Here is a 21,018-nt window from a genome sequence, read left to right as displayed (position 1 = left end):
CAGTGCCAGAGGGACCAATAGGCCTCTGCTACCCTCTGCTGTGACACTACAGTGCGATTAATGCAGAAGTGGGCAGAAGGCTCACCTCTCCATGTCGGTATATTATTTCGTCACTCTGGCACCAATGATTGTGCCTGTGTCTCACGGTTTACTCCTACAAGGCTTGTCTCTGTCCACAGGGCTAGGCTGGGCTAGAGGCTGATGCCACCCTCATTTCTTTGCCCCCAGTGACTTGCATACAAACCCCTCCATGTAGGCTCCATCTCGTGTGCATGCCAACCAAAGCATTAAAGACCTGAGGAGTCACCTGCCCCACCAAGTAGTTAGCCTTGTGTGTGTGTTTATTTGTGCTTTAACAGATATTTCATTAAGTTTTCATTTCAAACCAGGTGCTTCTCATTTATGAGTATACATAGTTCAGTTGGTGGAAATCATGTTTTAGGTTAACTAAGACCGCTGCTATATTAAGTTTTAAATTAAAAAAAAACCTCACCACATGAAATAGAACATAAATATTTTGTGTCCATTTAAAACAAAATGAAAAACTAATTTACTACATTATATTGTAACAATATTTTAGCACCCCCCAATAAATTATAAATAATTGGGTAGGGGCCATGCCATTCATGGTTACAGCTCTAGCATCTCTACACACTGTGCCCCAGAGATTGATAGGAACTCAATGTGTGCGGGTTTGGATAGGCTTCCAGAGTGGTCACAAAGCCCAAACTTTAAAGGAAAATAAAAAACAAAAAAAAACCACTTACAGTTTGAATAACATCCCAAAGCTATTAAAGTCTTGCTCTGAAACCTAAATCCCTTCCTTTATTCTGTACTATCCTATGTCCTAATTCTAACAAGAATATCAATGAAAACCTTGCTAAAACCAGAATCAAGAAGAAAACTTCTTATTGACCAGAGATAATCAAAGGCTAAGCACACTGATGCTAGCTCGTACCTCCAGGTACAAAAAGATGTACCCAAGTCAGAATTTTGCAGATTTTGACATGTGCCAGAAGCAGAACCCCTTTCTGCTAATAGCATGTGAGGCCACCCACCACATCTAAGTGACAAAAGTGACTCCATAACCCAGTACCTTCAAATCCCACAGCATGGCTCACTTGGTATATTACTCCAAGAACCACATTGATAAAAAGGTCCCTTGTCAGGAACCCGATTCCTGCTGCTTTTATGCTTCTCTCCAATATGTTCTAATGACAGAACCTTCATTAGAAGTTATAGGGTAAAGGAGCCAGCCTTGATTCCATTTGAGACTCAAGAGGAAAGCACATACACGCGCGCGCATACACCACCACCACCACCACCACCACCACCACTACCACCAATGCATTCATGCATCATTGGTTCTTTAAGGAAAAAGAACAGTTGATCAAGGGTCCAACCTAGAGAGGAGGAGGAGTCCATAAAATTGTGTCAAAGAAGCTGTTTTCCATTTACACCTGAATTTCAGGAAGCTGATCAAAAGTGTTTTCTGAGACTCAAGCATTCAGTGAGGAGTGGCATCACTCTGTCTGGAGACTTGCTGAAGATGGATGTCCTCTGGACCACTAACGAGCACCTAATGAGCCTATAGACGTTCAAGGCAATCACTCGGCTTCCCAGAGAAATCCAATGCAAGACCCTGAAGGCACAGGATGGATGGTGAAGGGCCTAATTATTCTTAAGAACTCAGCAAAACCGATTTGGAATGCATTCATTTGAGAGGACTGCTAGGCAGAAGTAGTCTCTGCGTGTTAGGGAAGATAATTAAATACATTTTAAACAGCCATAAGAATAAAGAGATGCAATTCGCTGCATAATTTAAGACTTTTAAATTAAATCTGAGGCGAGAGACTAAAATGAAGACTTTGATCTGTATCTCATTGTTTTAATACTTTCATTTACATACAAAGACTGAAACTTAATAAGGCGAATTCATGAGTATTGCTTCTGTGAGATTTAACTTCAAGACGTGAGGTTGTGTCCTCGTTAGATGGATTTCAATGACCGGTCGCTCCACATACGTTGACAGATGTATGGCAGCATGGGAGTGACCATAAAGTAATAACACTTCATAAATATTGCAGGGCGCTGCCAGCCCTCCGATGGTAGGGAAGATGACTCCCGCTGAAATTTTCTGTGAGACGCTCTTTGGTTGAAATCCTGAAAGACTGTGACCTACTTTTTCATCTGAAGAAGAATTGGGGCTGTTAGAGGTAGCACAAAGAGGTAGCAGGCAATGTGATGTCTAGGCAGGTGTCAGTGTCTAAGCCAGCCCAGATCTGAGTGAGAAACCTCAGCTCTTTTCTCCTTCCACACAAAGGAGCAAGAGCTGATTTCAATGAGCCATGGGGATTCAGAGGCTTTCTCATGTATTATTCCTTACGCCATTCAGCTTTCTTCTCTTTGACTCTAGAAAGGTAACTGAGCCTCTTCATTTCTTCTTTCTTCTTGCTGCCATTTTAAAAAAGGAAGGAAGGAAATGAGACAGGCAATGTAGGTTGTCTTTAGCCAGAGGCCTAGTGTCTGAAGTTCGGGTTGGATTGGTTCGAACTCTTTCTAAGACTCCACTTTCCTCTCCCCTTAATACTGGTCCACAGCCATTGGTGCATTGCTGTTCTCTAGGGTTTCAGGGACTAGATGTTTGCAAAGAACTTCAGCCTGCCTTGACAAGCAAAGAGAAAACCTATCTCATTACTGGGGGTTTTAGTTCAGTGACAGCATAAAATAAAACAGTACAATGATCCCAGTGTTACTGTGGTGGTGGTGGTGGTACATTCACATTGGCTAATATGGTATCCACTAATCTGTTAATGTAATCTCTGGGTGGTAAGATTATGGGGGATTTGAATTTTTCCCCCTCATTTTATTTATTGTTTACATTTTCTCAATGAGACACCATGCCTTTTCTCTTTATTTTTATTTTCTAATGAGACTAACACATTTCTATTATATATTTTACTACCAAGAAAAATTCATTACATAGGTATATTCCTAAAGAAATTTTCCTTCTGCTCTTTTGTTTACAGTGTAAATTTTGCTCTATTACAAAATTTGCTCTATTACATATCATACTGTTTTACTTTTAGAGTGATTTTTTTTACAGTCATTCAAAAGCATTTGTAAGAGTTAAATCATTTGGCAGCGTCATCGTTTTTCTGCCAAAGCCTGCTGAGGTGATTTCTAATGTTACCATGCAATGGTATCAGTATAGCAATGTCCTTTATCACCTGAAAACTGTTTCCAAAACACAAGGGGCCAAGGTCCTGACCTCGCTACACCACAACATCTAGATGGAGTAAAGAGGCTTTGGATCATAGTCATTTATCTGCTCACACAAGCCAAGTGTTCCTCCTGCCGAATGGTAGGCATTCTGTTCCATTCTAAGCCAGACACCAAGTGCAGAAGACACAAAAAGGAACCTACAAAGCTTGCTGTGCATTCAAACACATGGTGCTATGGCTTATTTGCAAGTGCAGACTTAAATCATTTTGATGTTCCAGTGGCAGTTCTTGATATGGAGAGTTAGGCAAGTTCCAAGGATCAGAGTCCTCAAAGAAGAGCCCAGCCATCTGCATTTCATCAGAGAAAAGGTGACATATCATAAAATGATTTGGTGGTTCTTAGTCTGGTCTCCCTGGCTCTGTCACACCTGAGGTCTCTGGTGAGATCATAAAACTCTGTGCACTGCCCTCCTCACTGTTGTGAACGTTCTCCCTCCAGGTCAGGGTGTCCAAGTTCACAGTGGCCTTTGCTTTCAGAGAAGCTGGGCGATCTGGGCACTTGGAGAGACACCTGTGCTATAAAGCCATCTCTGAATAGGCAAGAGGAGGAGGAGGCTGACTCTGTATTCCTCAATCATGCGATATCTAGATATTTTGATACTGTTTTCCAGGGCTCAGTTTTGAAAAGGAAAAGAAGCTCATAGGACATGATTCAAACCAGACATCCAGGAAAGACTCTCTCCCAGTGGATTTAGTGAGGCAGCCCCAGGTTTCAGCCAGAGTAGTGCCTCCTGGAAGGGACACCAAAGAGGACCAGAATGAGAACATGCGTGTTCAACTTCCTTTTATCATAGACTGATGTGCCTGTACCAGAAGGGCTCAGTTTATTGTTATAAAATAGGAGGTCCAGTCCGGGTACTGTAATTGATTCCTGTCTAGACTTATCTCACTCATATATATGTCAACTGGGATCTTTGCAGGCACACCTTACACTTCCATGGTCATCTGTAGAACCTGGCATATTACACTGGGCTCCTCTTGCATCATTACTTAATGAAGAATTTGATGCATGTTGTCATTCCTCTAAAGGGTTTCAGTTACTGCAGCTTACAAAAGCTGTCTGGTTTCACATGTGAGTGTCTCCATTCTTCAGCACCCACCTGAGAAGGAGCACAATAGCATAATTGAGAGTCTCTGTGAACAAGTAGTAGGAGTGATGAACTTGGAGTTAAGAAGAGCTTGGTTCAACCTCGTCTTGTGACGCTATACAAATCTTAGCTGTCTTTTAAATCTGACTCTTTAAGGGTTGAAGACTAAATGAAATACTATATAGACAGCAGTTGTTATTATTTCTGGCTCAGTAGAGTTTCAAGAAATGTTCTCTCTCTCTTCTCTCTTAATGACCATCAGGAGATGTTGTAGAACAATCTTACTTGCACACTTTATGAAAGAAGTCACATGGCAGAGTTTGGATTGAATAAGCACAAGTTAGATAGCACTTCTCTCCATATGCTCATGTCCACAGGCTGATGGGATGTTTTGTTTGATGGCCAGGGTACATTGCACCTTAGTTGTCTCCTTTCTTGCTTCTGGTCAAGACCTCGCTAACCTGATTGTACACCTACTAACCTGAGTCTACACCTACTAACCTGAGTCTATTCCTACCTCAAGAAGGGTTGCTAAAGGCAGTGGTGGGCTACTTTTACTTCATGCTCTTACCCCCTCCCACCACCTAAATATCTTTCGCCTTGAGAAGACTAAAATATCTGATTTTTGTTTCTGTCATTTAATGCTCTTTATGATATTTTTAATCTCACTTGTGTTCCAAAGAGCATTAAATTAATAACTGAAATCCAATATTAAAGTTGGCTGTATCTTCTCATCAATCTAACCTATATCTGTGTTACCTTCCAATTAGTTCTCATATACTTAACTGATATTTACATGTTTACAGTGATAGTAGAGACCGAATAGTGGTGTTTTTGTTTGATTGCTTGTTTGTTTTGTGTGGGTTTTTTTTTACTGTTTCTTGTGCTATACAATACTCCACCCCCTATTAAATCTGGTGAAATCTTTTCTTCCCCTCATTTGTTCCCCCCTCTCTCTTAACCCTGCTGCTCTCTCTGCCCCTCACCTCACTTCCCCCTCAGCCAGTGTTAACAGGCTGGTTTATATCTGCTGGCACCTTCCCCTGTACAAACACACACAGGCTTATAGTACTTACAATGGTGCACAAAAATAGGTTTTACTATAGTCACTTCTCTACAGTGTACTTATTTCTGCATAAATTTTAAGGACGCCTGAGTCAGGCCCACGCTGGGGTTCTGCAGGGACCACGCTCTGACATATGAACCCAGTGTCTACCTGCCCCAGGTCCCTAACACAATTGGGAGCGTCTGGGAGTCTCATTCCAGTCTGAAGCTGCCCCTGTTGAGTCACTGCCTCATTTGTTTTCCCATTTTTCTCTGAGCCATGTTACAGGAGCTGATAGGTTCACACACCTTTCCTTCCTCAGGCTAATCTTGGCTTCACTGAGGCCATTTGATGTATTTGTTTTTCTATCTCAGAGTCAGTGTTGCCCTCGGAGAATCCCCATATGGATTTCCGTTGGCTTTTGTGCCTTTCTCTGGCACTCCTTTTGAGCTAGTAGTCTCAGTTCTATATCTATATTAGGGCATGCGACTGAACAGCATTCAGGCTTAAGAATTTTATATGATAGTTTAGGTATTTGCCAGCCTAGGTTCTGTTTCAGGAATGATGACTTGTGAATTATTAGCTTGAAGCTACTCTCAGTTCTACACAAGATTTTCCCAGCTACTTATTCTGAATACCTATTGTTTCCCATGCTCTCTGTCTCCTCTATGGCTTGAACATGATACTGCTTCACCAGAAGGAAGGCATAAGAATGGTGTATGGAGGGAGTGTTTGAGATCTTGCTTCCTGGCAATTGTCAGCAGCTTGGCTCAGTTAAACTCTTACAAAAATTCTCAAAAAAGAAAAAGAATGGTGTATAGCCCTCCTGACAGCCCATCCTTCTACTTGTAAATAGAAGTGTTGTCAGGGAGAAAACAGGTAGAGCCAGGAATAGAGTCTAACAAGCAAAGAAGAAAGTGATGCCCTGCCTTTGCCATCACCTTCCGCTCACTCTGAAAGGTATCTCAAGTAACGTTCAATCAAAGAAGTTCAACAAGGGCTGAGCTGCATGGGTAGCATTAAACCACAGATCATCCTAAACCCTTTCTTAAGTCTCTAGCTGAGGGGCTTGAGGCATCTTACTTAGCCTGTCTGTGACCCACTTCTTCTGGAATATCAAATAGGAATGACGCCTGCCCTCGCTGTCTCCCAGGCTTCCTAACAGCCAAATGAGGTAACACGTAAGAAGGCACTTTGGTGAACAAACACATTAGAGATCACCATATTCAAAATTTCTTGAGCGAAATTTTGGCCCCTCTGTGGGCCCTGTATTAGGTACTGAGGATACGGGCATGAAGGGCACACCCCGGCCCTTAGAAGTTTACACACCTAGCAGCTCGTTGTCCTAGACGAGTGAGCATGGATCCTGGAACTTCTGTTGGTGCTTAAGTACCAGTCGCCAACAATGGATTCAGATCTTCCTGCCTAACTTTATTAATGCACCCTTAGCACTGGGCATCCTAAAACGTCCTGGGAAAACTTTACCATCCCACCAAGATAAAATAAGGACAGTGTCAGCTTGTCCTGGACTATCTGTTCATCTTCAGAATTCCATCCCACAAAAAGCTAACGTTCAAGAATCTGAACCCGAGGGCCCCAACCCGTGGTGCATCCCAGCCTCAGTTATAGACCTTCTCAGACCACAGCAGGGCCAGGCATCTTCCCCAGAGGTCCTGTACCAGGAGGTGGGTCTGGGATGGTAGCCGGACATCAGCATTTTTCCTTTTAATTTTTGTAAGAGAGGCCGATATCAAAGGTTGAGATTCCCTGATTTCAAAACTAATAAACCATGGGAGTTAATTTTGCCAGGAAGGTGCATATAATTTCCTGTTGCAACTCATATTTCAATGCACCATCATCTGCCCTGAGCTCCCTTAATTGGATTCCCAGAAATCTTGCCTCTTTCTAATTTAGCCTCTGTATTATAGCCAGAGTGATATTTTTGAATTAAAAAATATCATGCCATTATCCCCCGATCCCCTGCTTAAAGCACTTGAATGGCTTCCCAGCTCTTAGGAAAAAGATCAAAATCAGAAACTTGACCCACAAGTCCTAAAATGTTACTTTCTCCCCTCCAGTCTCATTTCATAACATGGTCCTATTGTGTCTATATCTTCAGGCTCCTTCAACTATGCTACCCACTTCTGCCACGGGGCCCTTGCATGTCTGTTTCCTCTGTCCTCATTGCCTGGACCCTTGGCCTCCATCACATTCACTCACATCCTTTGTTTGGTTCATGTATTCCTTTGCTTTAAGCTTCCTCAGCTCCAATATCACTTCTGCGAAGCCTTTCTTGATGTTCTCAGTCAGATCAGATCTTCAGTATGCCACCTCTCGCTATTGTATAGGTTTTTAACATCAGCCCCTCTCCTTCATGTGACCCCCTAAAATGACTTCTTGTTTATTTTTGAGATTATTTATTTAAAGGCCATTTTTCTCACTAGTTGTCGGTATGCTCAAGAAACCCCGGCCCATATATGTTTGGTTTGTTTGGTCATATCTATTTTTCTCATTTAGGGCAAGACACAAGATAGACACTCAATATATATCTATCAGTTGAGTGGTTAGATGGATGGTTGGATGGATGGATGGATGGATGGATGGATGGATGGATGGATGGATGGGTGGATGGATGGATGGATGAGCAGACAGCCATTTAAAGCCAGGCCAGCTTGCCTAATCAAATGGTGACCTAGGACTTTGGCAATCTTCCCTTTGCCCTGTTTCTTAATCTCTGAAAGGAGTTGGCATCCCTGCCTCAGATGATAATTACAACCCAAGGAATTCAGAAGCTGATGTCAGGTGAGCCCAAAGTCCTGGAGTTACAGTGGTATTGGGCTTACCGAGCCCATAAAGGCAAAGGCCTAGGACCCAGTTTGTTCCACTTGAGTGGGCAAAGCGACAACAGCAGGAATGAAACTGCTTCCGTCAACTGTCAGACTAGACCCCTTGAGGCTCTTGCATCCTAGTGTGGAGTACCAAGTCCAGAGGCCCGTGCCCACATCATGAGGCCTGGATCTCACAAATGCTGATGCCCTGAAGTGCTATCCCCACAAAGAATCATCTCTCTCTCCCTCATTCCTTCCTACCCTCCATGTCCTCACTCCCTACCGTCCTCCCTCCCTTCCTCCCCTCTCTCTCAGAAACTCTATTGTTTGTTTCATTACCATGTAATAGTAACCCTAACTCTCCCTGCTATCTTCCTGAGACACTTGTCCCAAATAATGTGAGTAGATTTAAAGGTGGGCTCTTCTTCTAGGCTTGGCTGGCAGCAACTCTGTTGAAAATTCAGAAAACATGGGAGTGGAAACTGACCAGAAAGGGAATGAGAAATTGATCAGTCCACATTGGTTGTCCAAATGAAGGACAAGTCAGCAAGAATGGTTGACATTTATATTTATTAGTGATCCAAGTCATTGCACAATGTCTAGGCTTGTAGATATTTGTTCTGCAGTTGTGAATGGAGTTTCTTTCCCTCCCTAGGGAAGAATCCTTGCCCATGTCCTTACTGAGAGCTGTGGTGTGTCCCCCTCACAATGCTCGGCCTGGCATAGATCAGAAGAGCAGGTCCCTTAGATTCATAGGATTTGAACTGCTTTTCCTTTCCCTGTGAATTAATCCTTTAAATGTCAGCATTTTAAACTTGGCCTTTTCAAAATATGATACCATATGAACCTCACTTAATCGAAAATACATTTCTAGTTCAAAAGGTTTCTCTTCCCCCTGAAAATGGGAAAAGCTAACAAAACAAACAAAAGTATATTAAAGTATAGGCTGTGTGTGGTGGAAGCTGGGTCTAAGAAACGTTGTCCCAAAGGTTGTTTTTGTTGTTGTTCTTGTCTTTTGTTCTATGTGGTTTTTTTTACAGGTCTGTGATTTTATAAATCAGACCTTATGTTTTCCTGCCCACCTGCAGGAAATTTAGCAAAGGGGCATTGCAGGTCTTCTACAGTTGCATTGTTTTTGTAGTCATTTGGTTCAGTATATAATTTTACAGATCAGTAATCACTCCCATGTCTATTATAACAGTGCGTTGAGTTAAGACAGGAAGGCATTATGCCCATCTCATAGACCAAAGGAGGTAGAAGGACAGGCACAAAATCATCTCGCTTGTGAATGCCATACTAAGATTGAAGCCTGGAGGAGCCGTCAATTCTTTGCCCATGGATAATGAATGAAATACAACCCAGAGAGATGGGTTCAAATCCCAAGACTGGTGCTAACTAGAGTTGTTAACTTTGAGCAAGTGATTAAACCTTTCTTGACTGAAGTTTCTTCATCTGTAAGCTAGATGAACAAAGCCTGCTTTTCTCTGCAGACTAAGATTCCGTGAAGAATGAGTTCATTTTGATAGTAAAAAATGCTGAAGTATAAAAGAATTAACCACCATTATCTTAATAATAATAGAGCTGCACCAGCCAGTGTGGCTCAGGGGTTAAATTGGCCCTTGGACCAAAGGGTTTTGGGTTGAATTCCGCATCAAGGGCATGTGCCTTGGTTGCAGGCTCGATCCCTGGCCCTTGTTGGGGCCGCATTCAGGAGGCAACCAATTGATGTGTCTCTCTCACATCGATGTTTTTCTCTCTCTCTCTTCCTCCTTCCACTCTCTCTAAACATCAATGGAAAAAATAGCCTCAGGTGAATAATAATAATAATAATAATAATAATAATAATAGGGCTGAGCCTAATGTCATATCAGGTGTAAGGCAAGGTTCCCCCTATCCTTTTTCCAGCATGGTCAGGGAACCAGAAATGAAGAGGGGACTCAGGGGTCCAAGCACACGGGAAGTGGTCTGTGACCGTGTCTGGTAGGCGGCCTATTTAAAACTATGCACACCTTTTTTTATTCACATGGATGATAAGCCTGTAAGCAAAGCCTTCAGAGGAATTGGTTATCAAACTGGAGTTGATGTTCAAACACTTAAGTTTTCAAACCTGGAAACTTTTGGTAGAGTCATTGCCCTTCAGATTTGGAGAACATCCATTTTAGTAAATGCCTGAAGCCACAGGTGCTAAACGAAATGAGCTTCTCAGTTCACTTGCTTTTTTTTTTTTTTTTTTTTTTCCTTCAGTTGAGCCACTAGGCCATGGCAGATTGTCACAGGGATTCCTTCACCCACAAACAGATCCCCCCAGCTCCGGGAGGGAGCCGGGGCTGCCATTGTTCCTGAGCCAGCAACCAGGACAAACCCCAGCCCCCGAGCAAAGCACCCTGGTACAGACCCCCTTTCCTCTGACGTTGGGCTGTTTTTTAGGGCGACGTTCAGAGGACGTTCATCCAAGTGGACTTCGGTGATGGCATCGCAGTGTCGTATGTCAACCTCAGCTCCATGGAAGACGGGATCAAACACGTCTATCACAATGTGGGCATTTTCCGAGTGACCGTGCGGGTGGACAACAGTCTCGGGTCTGACAGCGCCGTCCTGTACTTACATGTAACTTGTATGTTATTACTGTTGTTGATTTATGACATCATTTAAATATCGTGTCCTTTTAAAATATGATCTAAAATGTCATATCTAGAAGAAGCTTACTAGTTAGTTACATTGTAGCAGGAGGGGAAGGGAGAATAAGAGAGTCCAGTGAGGAGGAAGTAAGAAGGAAATCAGGGAGTGGAATCTGAATAATCTTGGACGCTGCTTTGCTTCAGATTTTTTCATTGCACTTACTGGGCCTCATTGAGGTACCTGGGCACCCGAGATACAATCCCTATGTCTGCGGGCTTGGCCTGAGCAACTTGCTAAGCTATTTGATTGAATATGAATTTTTTTTTTTGGGGGGGGGGTCAGAAATGTTTGAAAACAAACCACATGTGTGGCTCAATCTAATGCATTGATAATTAGCATCAGTAAAGGAATTTCTCCCCCTTTGATTATTCTTCCCTACATTATATCTCACTATTAATATTCTTTAGAGTTTTGCTCTCTTTTAAATGTTTTTATTTTGTGTTTTCATCACCATTTATCCCCCTATTCCCTCTCCACCTCCCCCCATCCCCCTTCCCCCACAATTGCCACACTGTTGTTCATGAGTTCTCTCTCTCTCTTCTATTTAATCTTTTTGCTCCTTTTTTAAAAAGGTGTTCCCTGGTCTGGGGATGGTTTGTTGTTAGGGAGAAGGTGGTATAGAGGGAAAGAGTGTAAACAATGATAAGGAAACTACACTAGGAAACAGCTCCAAGAAATGTTAATGCTTTTTCCCATTGAGGGATCTAAGGGTGCGCTAAGTCTTATGAGTCCATGACAACTCCTCAGGCGTGTTGAGTAATAACGGTGCCATGAATGCCTTTTATAGTAGGTTTGTCAATGTTCCCACAGAGGTAAAGGACTTGTTTAAGTTCCTAGAGAAAGAGTTTACATCAAAATGACTGTAGCTCTTTTATATGAATGGCCTTGTTCAAGTGAATTCCAAGTTCTAGGCCAAGAGTTTTAAAGCCAGGCAATATCCCATGCCTCTCACCTGCCCTGTGCCCATTGAACCAAATTGAGTGCAGAATGTACTGACTGAAATGTTTTTAACCTGCTGTGGTCCAGTGGAGGTCACACTGTTTAGGGGTCCCCAGGAGATTGCTGGGCTCCTGAAGAATCCTGTTCTATCAGTGACTCTTCATCTTTCTCTCTGGAACCTCATGCCAGAGGGCCTTTGAAGAGACATTCTGCCTTCCTTGGGTTTAAGCAAAGTTTTACAAGGTTCCCAGGCTGCCAGCTCCACCTCCCTCTTTTCACTTAAAAATGTTTAATTCTTACTGTGTGCCGGGCTTTGTGCTAGACAGGCTCTTTATGTGTACAAGCTCAGTCCTCAAAGCAACCCTGTGAAGCAGGCACTATTGGAAATCCTACTTTCAAAGGACAGTGAGGTCCCAAGAGTTTAAATAATCCATTTAAATTTGTAGACCTACCATGTGGCAGAGCCAGATTTCAGACTCAGGCCTACCTGCCTCAAATCCCAGCTCTTGATCGTTAAGGTTATGGTCACTGCCAACAGTGGCTCGGGGTTTGAGGAACTAAGTCTCCATCAGCCTTTCTCCTCCTTCCACATGTTTACAGATTGTCCTGAAGGAGCTTGCATATTGAAGTTAGAAGCAGTGCGCTTGCTAGGCAATGACGTAGGTTCAAGACCCACTTCATAGGCTCCCTTCCTGCTGACTGCCATTCCTCAGCTGTCTACTCAGGCTTTCTGGAGTTGCCTCTTACCAACAAATAATCGCAAGTGATGATATCATAGGAATGATCATAAAATTTTAAAAAATACAACACAAGCACTGGTTGTTAAGATAACTGGCTACCAAGTGACAACACATTTGCTGAGAATGGTTGCCTTCCTAGCTGCCTATCATTGTCCACAGTTCTGTAAGGGGGATTTTTGTTAGAGAGCTATTCTCCTTAGCAATCACAGTAGCTTTATTCCACATCCCATATATGGGTGAAACAGCTACAGTACTCTAACCACGTGTAAATACTGATTTAAAATTCAGCAGTAGCTTTATGTCTCCTGGTCTCTTACAGAGTCGTCCACAGATCTCCCTCCTGGTTGCCCCGTGGATTCTTTCTCTCCATATAAATGATCATATCGCTGAGGGGTCCCTCCGTGCCCCAGCCCTCTCCCAGGTTTGCTAAATCCTGGCAAGAATACACAGAGCAGAGCTGGCCTCTGCTAAAGATCCAACGTTGCTGAAGCCACAGTTGCTAATCGAAATGAGCTTCTCTGTTCACTTGCATTTTTTTTTTTTTTTGTCTCATTAGCCTAGTTGAGCCACTAAATGATTTGACCTTAACCTTGGTGGAAGGTGATTTGTAATGGAAAGTTTTGTGTTCTGATTTTAATTTTGTTAGACTCATTTTTGATTAAGTGGTTGGATTAGCGTGCCTCATATAATGGAACCCCTTTCTAAACTTGGCCTTGGAGACAAAAATTAACTCTTTTGTATTAACAGTATTAAAGAGGATTATTTTATAACTTTCATTAATTCACATCCATCCAAAACTCACGTCAGGAGCATTTTCATTGTGTTCTTGGGCGCCTCTCTCCTAAACGCCATAGCCACAGTGTGTGCTACTATGCACAGGGATGCCTTCCCTTATCCCACCCCTCTACCCTCACACCCTGGCAGGCAGCATGGGCCCTTTCAGGTGGAGAAAACAAGGATCAGAGAAGTTCTGTGACTTTGACACTCTTTTAAGCTAATAGGAAGTCAGGGCAAGACCATCATTGACTCGCACTTCCTAAAATCTCAAACCTGAAGGGTATTTTGGTGTCACAGTGCCAGGGTGGGGTAGGAGTTGGCATTTAGAAGAAAAAAAATACAAAAACTGAACATGAACTGAGTGGGGCGTTGGGAGGTCCAGTGGCTGAACTCCTGGCCCCTGAACTCCTGGCCCACTCGCTCCTTTTCTCTGAGCACAGTTTGTTTCTGAAAGGTTCTGTGGAGTCTGATCTGCTGCGCCCTGTCCACTAGTAAAGCTTGAGAGTCAGTGATCACAGAGGAGCATATGCACTTGGACTTAGTGGGTTCACAGCAGCAACTCTGAGCTCTGCTTGCCAGGCCTGCCTTCTGCCCTTCTCACCCAACTCCCTTCCCTCAACCTGGGACTCACCCTCCCTCCACTTGGGACTCTCCCCCCATTGCCCATCTAGAACACACACACACACACACACACACACACACACACACACACACACACGTGATTTGATTTCAAATCAAAGGCTTTTTAGTAGGCGTTAGCAAAGGTCATGAGAAACAAAGGGAAAGGATGGATGTTCCTGCTGAAAAGTTGCTAGGCATGGGGGTGGGGTAGGCTGGGTAATCTGTTGAAGCCTTAAATGCCTAAACCCCTTGGGGGGAGTATTCACTGTGCTCTGCTTGTTTGCAAACTAATGAGACCCCCTCCTCTGAGGTGCATCCAGGAGTGCCTTAGATGGGACAGAGAATTTAGAGGACATGCACATTTCTGCTCAGAACTCTGCCCTAGCTAGCCAGTCTTACAGAGAAAATAATCACAGAAAAATGCAAATTTGCAGAATGGCAGGTAAAAGAAATGAAGTGGATTTCCTAGTCCTTCCCACACCTCTCTCTTCCGCTGCCTCCTTACAAAGGTGCCCTTTGCAGGTGCCTCTCTGCCCCCATCTTAGTGATCAGTTTCCTGAGATCCTGTGTAGCTTTGCCGCTTTTCACAAGATCATGATCTTGGCCAGCAAATGCCATCCTTGGATTTTGTAAGGTGTGGTTTAATGAGTCACCTGCCCAGAAATTACATGACAAAAATGCAGTGTCCCAGGCCCCATCCCAGACCCACTGAATTAGAACTCCCGCAAGTGTGGCAGCATAACCTGCTTGAACATATTAGGATGATCCTTATGCTTGCTGAAGTTCAAGGAGCTCTGTTTTAGGATCTCATCTTTATACTTTTATGCTTTTGTTTCTTCTGGTGGATTTTGAAACACTTCAGACAAACAAAAATATGATGCATACACAATATTTAATTTGGTGGTCAGAGGAGGTTTCCAGAACACTCTCTCTCTCTCTCTCTCTCTCTCTCTCTCTCTCTCTCTCACACACACACACACACACACACACACTCACACTCACACGATGTCCAGTGTCAGATGCCAGCTGTTCCATGAAGCACAGGAGGGCTAAACAAGAAAAGAGCAGGGAAACCTCCTTCACACAATTCTGCAGTCCCCTCTGCCACCCTGCCAGGAAGATTCATATGGAATGCCACACTGCCACCTGCCGTTCCTTTGAAGCATTGCAGGCACCTGTGCGATGGAGAGGCATCAGCCAGCTTGTTCAGCTCCTGTCTTGGTGCAGCAAGCCCACTGGGGCCTCCACGGGCTGGAGGTTCACTTCCGAAGATCCATTAGGGCAGACTGCACTCTGTGTGCAGAAAAGAGATGTTAAAGAGTAGGCTTTGGGGCAGCAGGAAGTAGGTGTAGTATATTCGGTCTATTCGACACATAAAAAGTAAATGAATACAAGAGGATGTGGGAGTTTGAAAGAAATAGCACACATTCGTATGAGCATGGAACGTCTAAATATGCAGCAATGAGTTCATGCAAGCACACACTTGCACACTTGAGGGTGCACAAGGCCGGCATGCTGAGCGTCCTGAATGCCTCTTACATCTCAGGGGCTTCCAGTCCCCTCCATCTGCACTGCAGCCCGTTCTTGCTATTCCTCACACATGGAGGCCAGGCGCTCTCCCCAGTGTCTGTGCACTTGCTCTTTCCTCACCCCAGATCACCACAAATAGACACCTAGTGCCCTCCTGCACTTCATTCAGGTCATTGCTCAAATGTTTCTTCTTCTGAGATAGTTTCCTTGGCCAGCCTACCAAAGACAGCACTCTCTCACCGACCCCATGCCTGTCTCCCTCATTAACACACAAGGTCCATCTAGTACCAGGTGTTCCAGCACTGAGAACAATGCCCAACACGCGGTAGCACTCAAAAACTATTTCAATGAATGGATGACCATATTTTAGTAACAAGATTCAGTTTTGTCACTAACAGGATATGCAGGCATCATCCCTCCTGTGTGTTCTGACTTTAAAATATTGTTAAGAGCTCCTATGTGACAGAGACCAAGAAAACGAACCCCTTTAGAATGGAACTAACAGAGCTGGTCTAGTATTTGCATTCCAGCGGATTCATGTAATTCAGATCTGGGGAGTCAGAACACTGGTGCACAAGAGGGGACCCTGGAACTGAGCCTGCAAATCTGGCAGGTGCCATAAGAAAGGTGTAAAAGCTAAGGCCGTGGGGTGGGACATGGCATGGCCTTCTGGAGCAAACAGGACTAGCAGGAGCCATGCAAAATCTGTGAGCATGTGTCAAGTTCTTTTTCTAGTGCCTGGACCATAGTTAAATCATCAGTAACTAGTGACTCTTCGTAGCTCTTTTGTTAAAATGGGAGAGTTTTATCGAGCAATTTCAGCTGGCAGAGCATGGGCTCTGAAATCGGGCTGCTTTAGTTCACACCCTGGAATCAAGGAAGGTCACCTTTCTCTGTTTGTTGGGCTCTAGATGGGGATGATGGTAGTGCCTGCTCCGTGAGGTTGTTGTAAGGATGAAAGGGCAATAAAAAGCCATTAGCAGAATGTGTGGTGCACAGCTGTCCCTCAGTAGTGCTGCCTTTGATCACCTCATTGAACCATTCTGACTTATGACCAACGACTTTCTATCGTATGGTTTCTAAGCCAGAAAATCAATTCTATTGTGTATGCTGGTCACAAAGCCTCAAATTCTGTAAAGAGAGAGAAGCATGGACAAAAGCAGACAGGAAATTATATCATTTGTTACCCAGCGAACGTTCGAGTATCTGCTACGTCTTGGAAACTGTGCGAGCCTTATTGATAAAGGTAAATGCACGGGGCTCTTATCCTCCCAAAGTTGGCAGCCTGTGTTCCCTGTATGTGTTAGCTATCATTGTTACTATGATTAGGGAATGGGGGTTTTAATTTTGAGCAAGTAAATGGCATAATCCACGTGGCTTTCTAGGAAAATCCCTCTGAGCAATATTTGGAGGGTGAGAAGGTACCTCACCATCACCATGCTCTGTATGCATATGTAATATAGATACATGCAAGAATGAAGCTACACAAACACACACATATAGTTCAAGGCCTATAAGGCTGACATGCTACGTGTCCTGAATACCTTTTAGATCTCATTGGCTTCCACTCCTTCCCTCCATCTCTGCATTGCAGCTGTTCGGGCTTTCTTCCTACTCCTCCAACATGGAGAGCCACCTCTCCCTCAAGGTCCATGTTCTTGCTCTACCCTCACCCTGGAGCATACATTGTATTCTAGGTGCTGAGACACCTGGCATTGGGTGCTTTTATGTATTATTGAGGGAGGCAGGCATTAAACATGTAGGGCAGCAGGTGGATCAGGTAGGGATAGGTTAGAGGCAGGAAGTCGGTGAGAGTGGTAATGGTCCAGGTGTGTGTGTGTGTCGGGGGGGTGGTTAGTGCATGAATCAGGGCAGGATTGGGGTGGGTGAGAAGAGCTCTAGTGGAGACATATTTCTGAAACCAAATAAATGGTTGCCTAAATAGATGTGGGAGGTAAGAAATAAGCGATCTAGATTGACTTTCTACTTCTTGGTTGCTCCCCTGGAAAAACACTGGTTTTATTCGACAGATAGAGAATATAGAATGAGGAAGAATCATGCATTTCTCAGAACCCTTTGGCTGCTAATTGAGTCTGGAGTACAGAAGGTGATTTGGGAGCCCCTAGCACGTGGTCAGCAATTGAAGGTCAGGGTGTGGGTGATATTACTCAGCGGAAGAGCATGTGGAGGGAGAAAAGGCCAGAGACCGTATACCAGGAAACACATGTAAAGGTCAAGCAGAAGAAGAGGCGGTGATGAGCAGGTGGAAAGGCCCGAGGCACCCCCTTCTTCTCCACCTCGTGGAATAATGGTGGAGATGATAGATTTCTGTCATTTTCAGCCTCAGAGGAAACCAGATTTCTCCTGGGAACAGCAACTCAAAGGGAAGGCCAGGGTTCCTAGGAAAGGTCTGAGTGGTTCTGGAGGAGGAGGAGGATATTGGTATGTTTGTGGATTTGTTCATTTGATCAAGATTTCTGGTCTAAGGGGCCTCCATCAATAGCATCATCCTTTGTTTAGTTTAGCACGTCCTGAGAAGCTGAGAACCAGAGAGCTCAGGCATGCCTTTGTCCTGGACAAGCTTAACTCATCACCAAGCACAGTTTGTTCCATGCTTACCTAACCAGGTGCTTTACAATCCTGGCTTATCACCAAGGATATAACCTCTTGCAAAGACTCTTTGTTTCCCTGTGAAACCTCCTATTAAGCCTGTTCATTTTAAAACTTCATACATTATTTATTAATTTTTAAACTTGTAAACAACTCAGACATTTTAGGCCTGAGAAAGTCGGTAAATGGAAAATGCTGAGATGTAGTTATTCACAATATATCCTTTTCTCCAACGTAGCAAATGCTCCAGAGCACTTTTCTCAGGGACATGACTGCTGTGTTCTGGAGGCATCAGAATGAGTCATACGTATTCTCTCCAGAGCAGAGAGGGTCGGGCAGAGAAAGTGCTTCCCTCTCCATCCCGCCTCTCTCCTCTTGTGCCTCAGGTCCCCTGGAGCATGTGCACCTGGCCCTGCCCTTTGTCACCACAAAGAACAAAGAGGTCAACGCGACGGCCGTGCTGTGGCCCAGCCAAGTGGGCACCCTCACCTACGTGTGGTGGTATGGGAACAACACGGAGGTGGGTCACGCTGGAAACAACACGCATGGGGGCTGGTGGTAGCTCAATTCTAATGGGCTGAAGCAGAAAGGGAATGAGATGACTTGTGAAACTCGAGTCTAGGGGTGGGGGTTCCTAGCCTCAGGGCCCATAGGCCCTTAAAGCATCAATATGTCTCTTTGTCTCTCTGTCTGTTTCTCTGCCTGTCTCTGTTTCTCTCACCACACCACCCCCTACTTCTTGCCTCTGCCTTCCTCTGTGTGGCTGCCCTTCTCTAGTTGGACATTCCTTTGCTGAAACCCTTTGCAGCAGCCCAACCTTTACACCCTCACAGCTCAGCAGAGAAAACAAACTCTTTCTCCAAAGTTCTAACACAAGTCCTAGAATGGTCTATGATTGGCCAGGTCTTGGTCACAGTGCTGGGGTGGAAAGAGGTGTGGAAGTCAGCCTCCTGAGAACCACATGAACCAAGACAAGGGAGGGAATGGTCCCCAAAAGGAAAAGAGGTGAATGGATACGGGCCAGACAAAAGCAACAGATGCCCATTTGCCGGGGCTGACCAGCAGAACCTGAGCTATAGATGAATGTTTACTCTGACACAACATTTGCTGTGAAAGAGAGGGCTAAGGGACTGCCTGACTAAAGGAACCAGGCAGCCTCCATCACCTGCCTCCTTAGGCTTTTATTGTAACAGCAGTTTGAGATAAAGTTTATCTTTTAGATACAATCAATAGGATAAGTGATCTTGGGAGAGCACATGTGTTTGCAGTGTCCTTTAAGCAAGGACACCCAAAGATTAAGCATAAGGATTCCAGTAAACACCCGGGGGTCTGCAAGTGCACAGACTTTTTTGGAAAGGTCAAGGAATAATTAGGGGCACTGCCTTCAGCACTCCCCTAAGTCGGAATTCTAATAAACAGGGCAGGCTGCCTTCAGCACACTTCCCTTTTCTCAGAATGTCCTTCTTACAAACTTTCCAACCAAATCTCCGGGGCTCCCCAACACCCATTACCACCCAGCCCCCCAGATGGCCTCCTCACCCTGCATCAGACATGCCAACTTCTTTAGGTCAGCTTTACCCTTTCTGTTTTCCCAAAACATCCCCTGTGATCAAAAGTCAGCAGCCATTTTTAAACCAGCAGAGACCTTCACCTCATTTGCTCTGAGTCCTTCGTTTGGCAGATGAACAAGAGTGAGGAAGAGGTGGACAGAGTGGCCCGCTCCAATCCCATTCAGCTGCTTCATGCAGAGTTCAGATCCAAGGCCTTCTGATACCTACACGGATTCTTATTCTCCTTATACCTGGCCGCAAGCTCTGGTTTAGTTTTGAACTCACTCTATTCTCATAAATTAAAATTTGCTTACAAATTTCGGCAGGAGCACTAAGGCCCCAGAGTGTCCGCCAGCACAGGGCACTGGACAGACTGTCCTGGACTGGAAGCCCCATCTTTATCCAGCAGAGTCCCTGTCTCTTGATGACTTAACTGTTCTGATGCAATGCATTTTATTTTAATGCAAATAATGTTCGACTCCAGAGCTGAACTTTGGCTTTAACTCCAGACAATTTTGCATAGGCCAACGATAAACACCCCTCTCTAGCCCTGCTACAAGCCTGACAGTGGAAGGAATCTCTCATCTCTACAATTAACATTAACTCAGCTGAAAAGAAGCCCATTTTTTATTACTTCTGAAACTATACATGTAAATTCAGCCCAAACTGAGAGTACATGACCCACAGTGAGAGAGTAGAAATCTATGTTATTTAAAGCTAGCTTGTCTTGGAAGGTGAAAGTCCAAAACAATGTTATTCTCTGTCTCCTATTATTTACCTTTTAGCAGAAAACCACATTTTCAATAGATCGTGCTGAGCAACCTTCTTATGCTGGCTTACATCTTCCCTCTGCCATCCAGGGAATTAAATGAATTTTGATTTTAAAATTAGTTAAGAAAAGACAGGAAAGGAACGATTGCGGGGAGTGAGTTGATGGAGGTCATAGGCTAATCATCTTTTCCTTCAGGACCCCGGCATCCAATTGTAGCACAGGCACTGCTCCAAGTCATTGTCTTTATTTATTTATTTGTTTGAGTCCTCAAACCACCATCCAATTAGTACTTGTTTCCATGGAAGCTGCTTCCAGGAAGTGCTGATAGGCCTCTCAGAGGAAGCCCAGGCATGCCAGGCCACTCCTGTTAACTACTGTGGTTTTGGTGTTCACGGTTGCTGTGTTCCATTGCAATTTATTATGACTAGTATACCCTGGAGATAAACAACTGGCAGCTTGTAGATTTTCAGTGACTGCTGCTTAAATCTGGCTTCATACGAGCCCTCTGTTTTGGTCTGATCTGAATATTTCCTTGAATGAAAGGATCTGCTTAAT

General features: G+C 44.1%; 1 protein-coding gene across 5 annotated transcripts in view; it reads left to right on the top strand.

The window, feature by feature from the left end:
• Window positions 1–21,018, top strand: part of SORCS1 (sortilin related VPS10 domain containing receptor 1) — a gene marked incomplete at both ends in the record, with an annotated part of 468,623 nt that overhangs the window by 404,792 nt on the left and 42,813 nt on the right. For all 5 annotated transcript variants that reach the window (XM_079793712.1, XM_079793713.1, XM_079793716.1 and 2 more), the window contains 2 exons: window positions 10,673–10,859; window positions 18,528–18,661. In XM_079793712.1, the coding sequence (XP_079649838.1) occupies window positions 10,673–10,859; window positions 18,528–18,661 (321 nt within the window). The remainder of the gene's footprint in view (window positions 1–10,672; window positions 10,860–18,527; window positions 18,662–21,018) is intronic.

This window comes from Cnephaeus nilssonii, assembly GCF_951640355.1.
Source record: "Cnephaeus nilssonii genome assembly, chromosome: 16".
NCBI classification, from domain to species: Eukaryota; Metazoa; Chordata; class Mammalia; order Chiroptera; family Vespertilionidae; genus Cnephaeus; species Cnephaeus nilssonii.
Note: the sequence above shows the minus strand (reverse complement) of the source record. Positions and strands in the feature narration are given on the sequence as shown.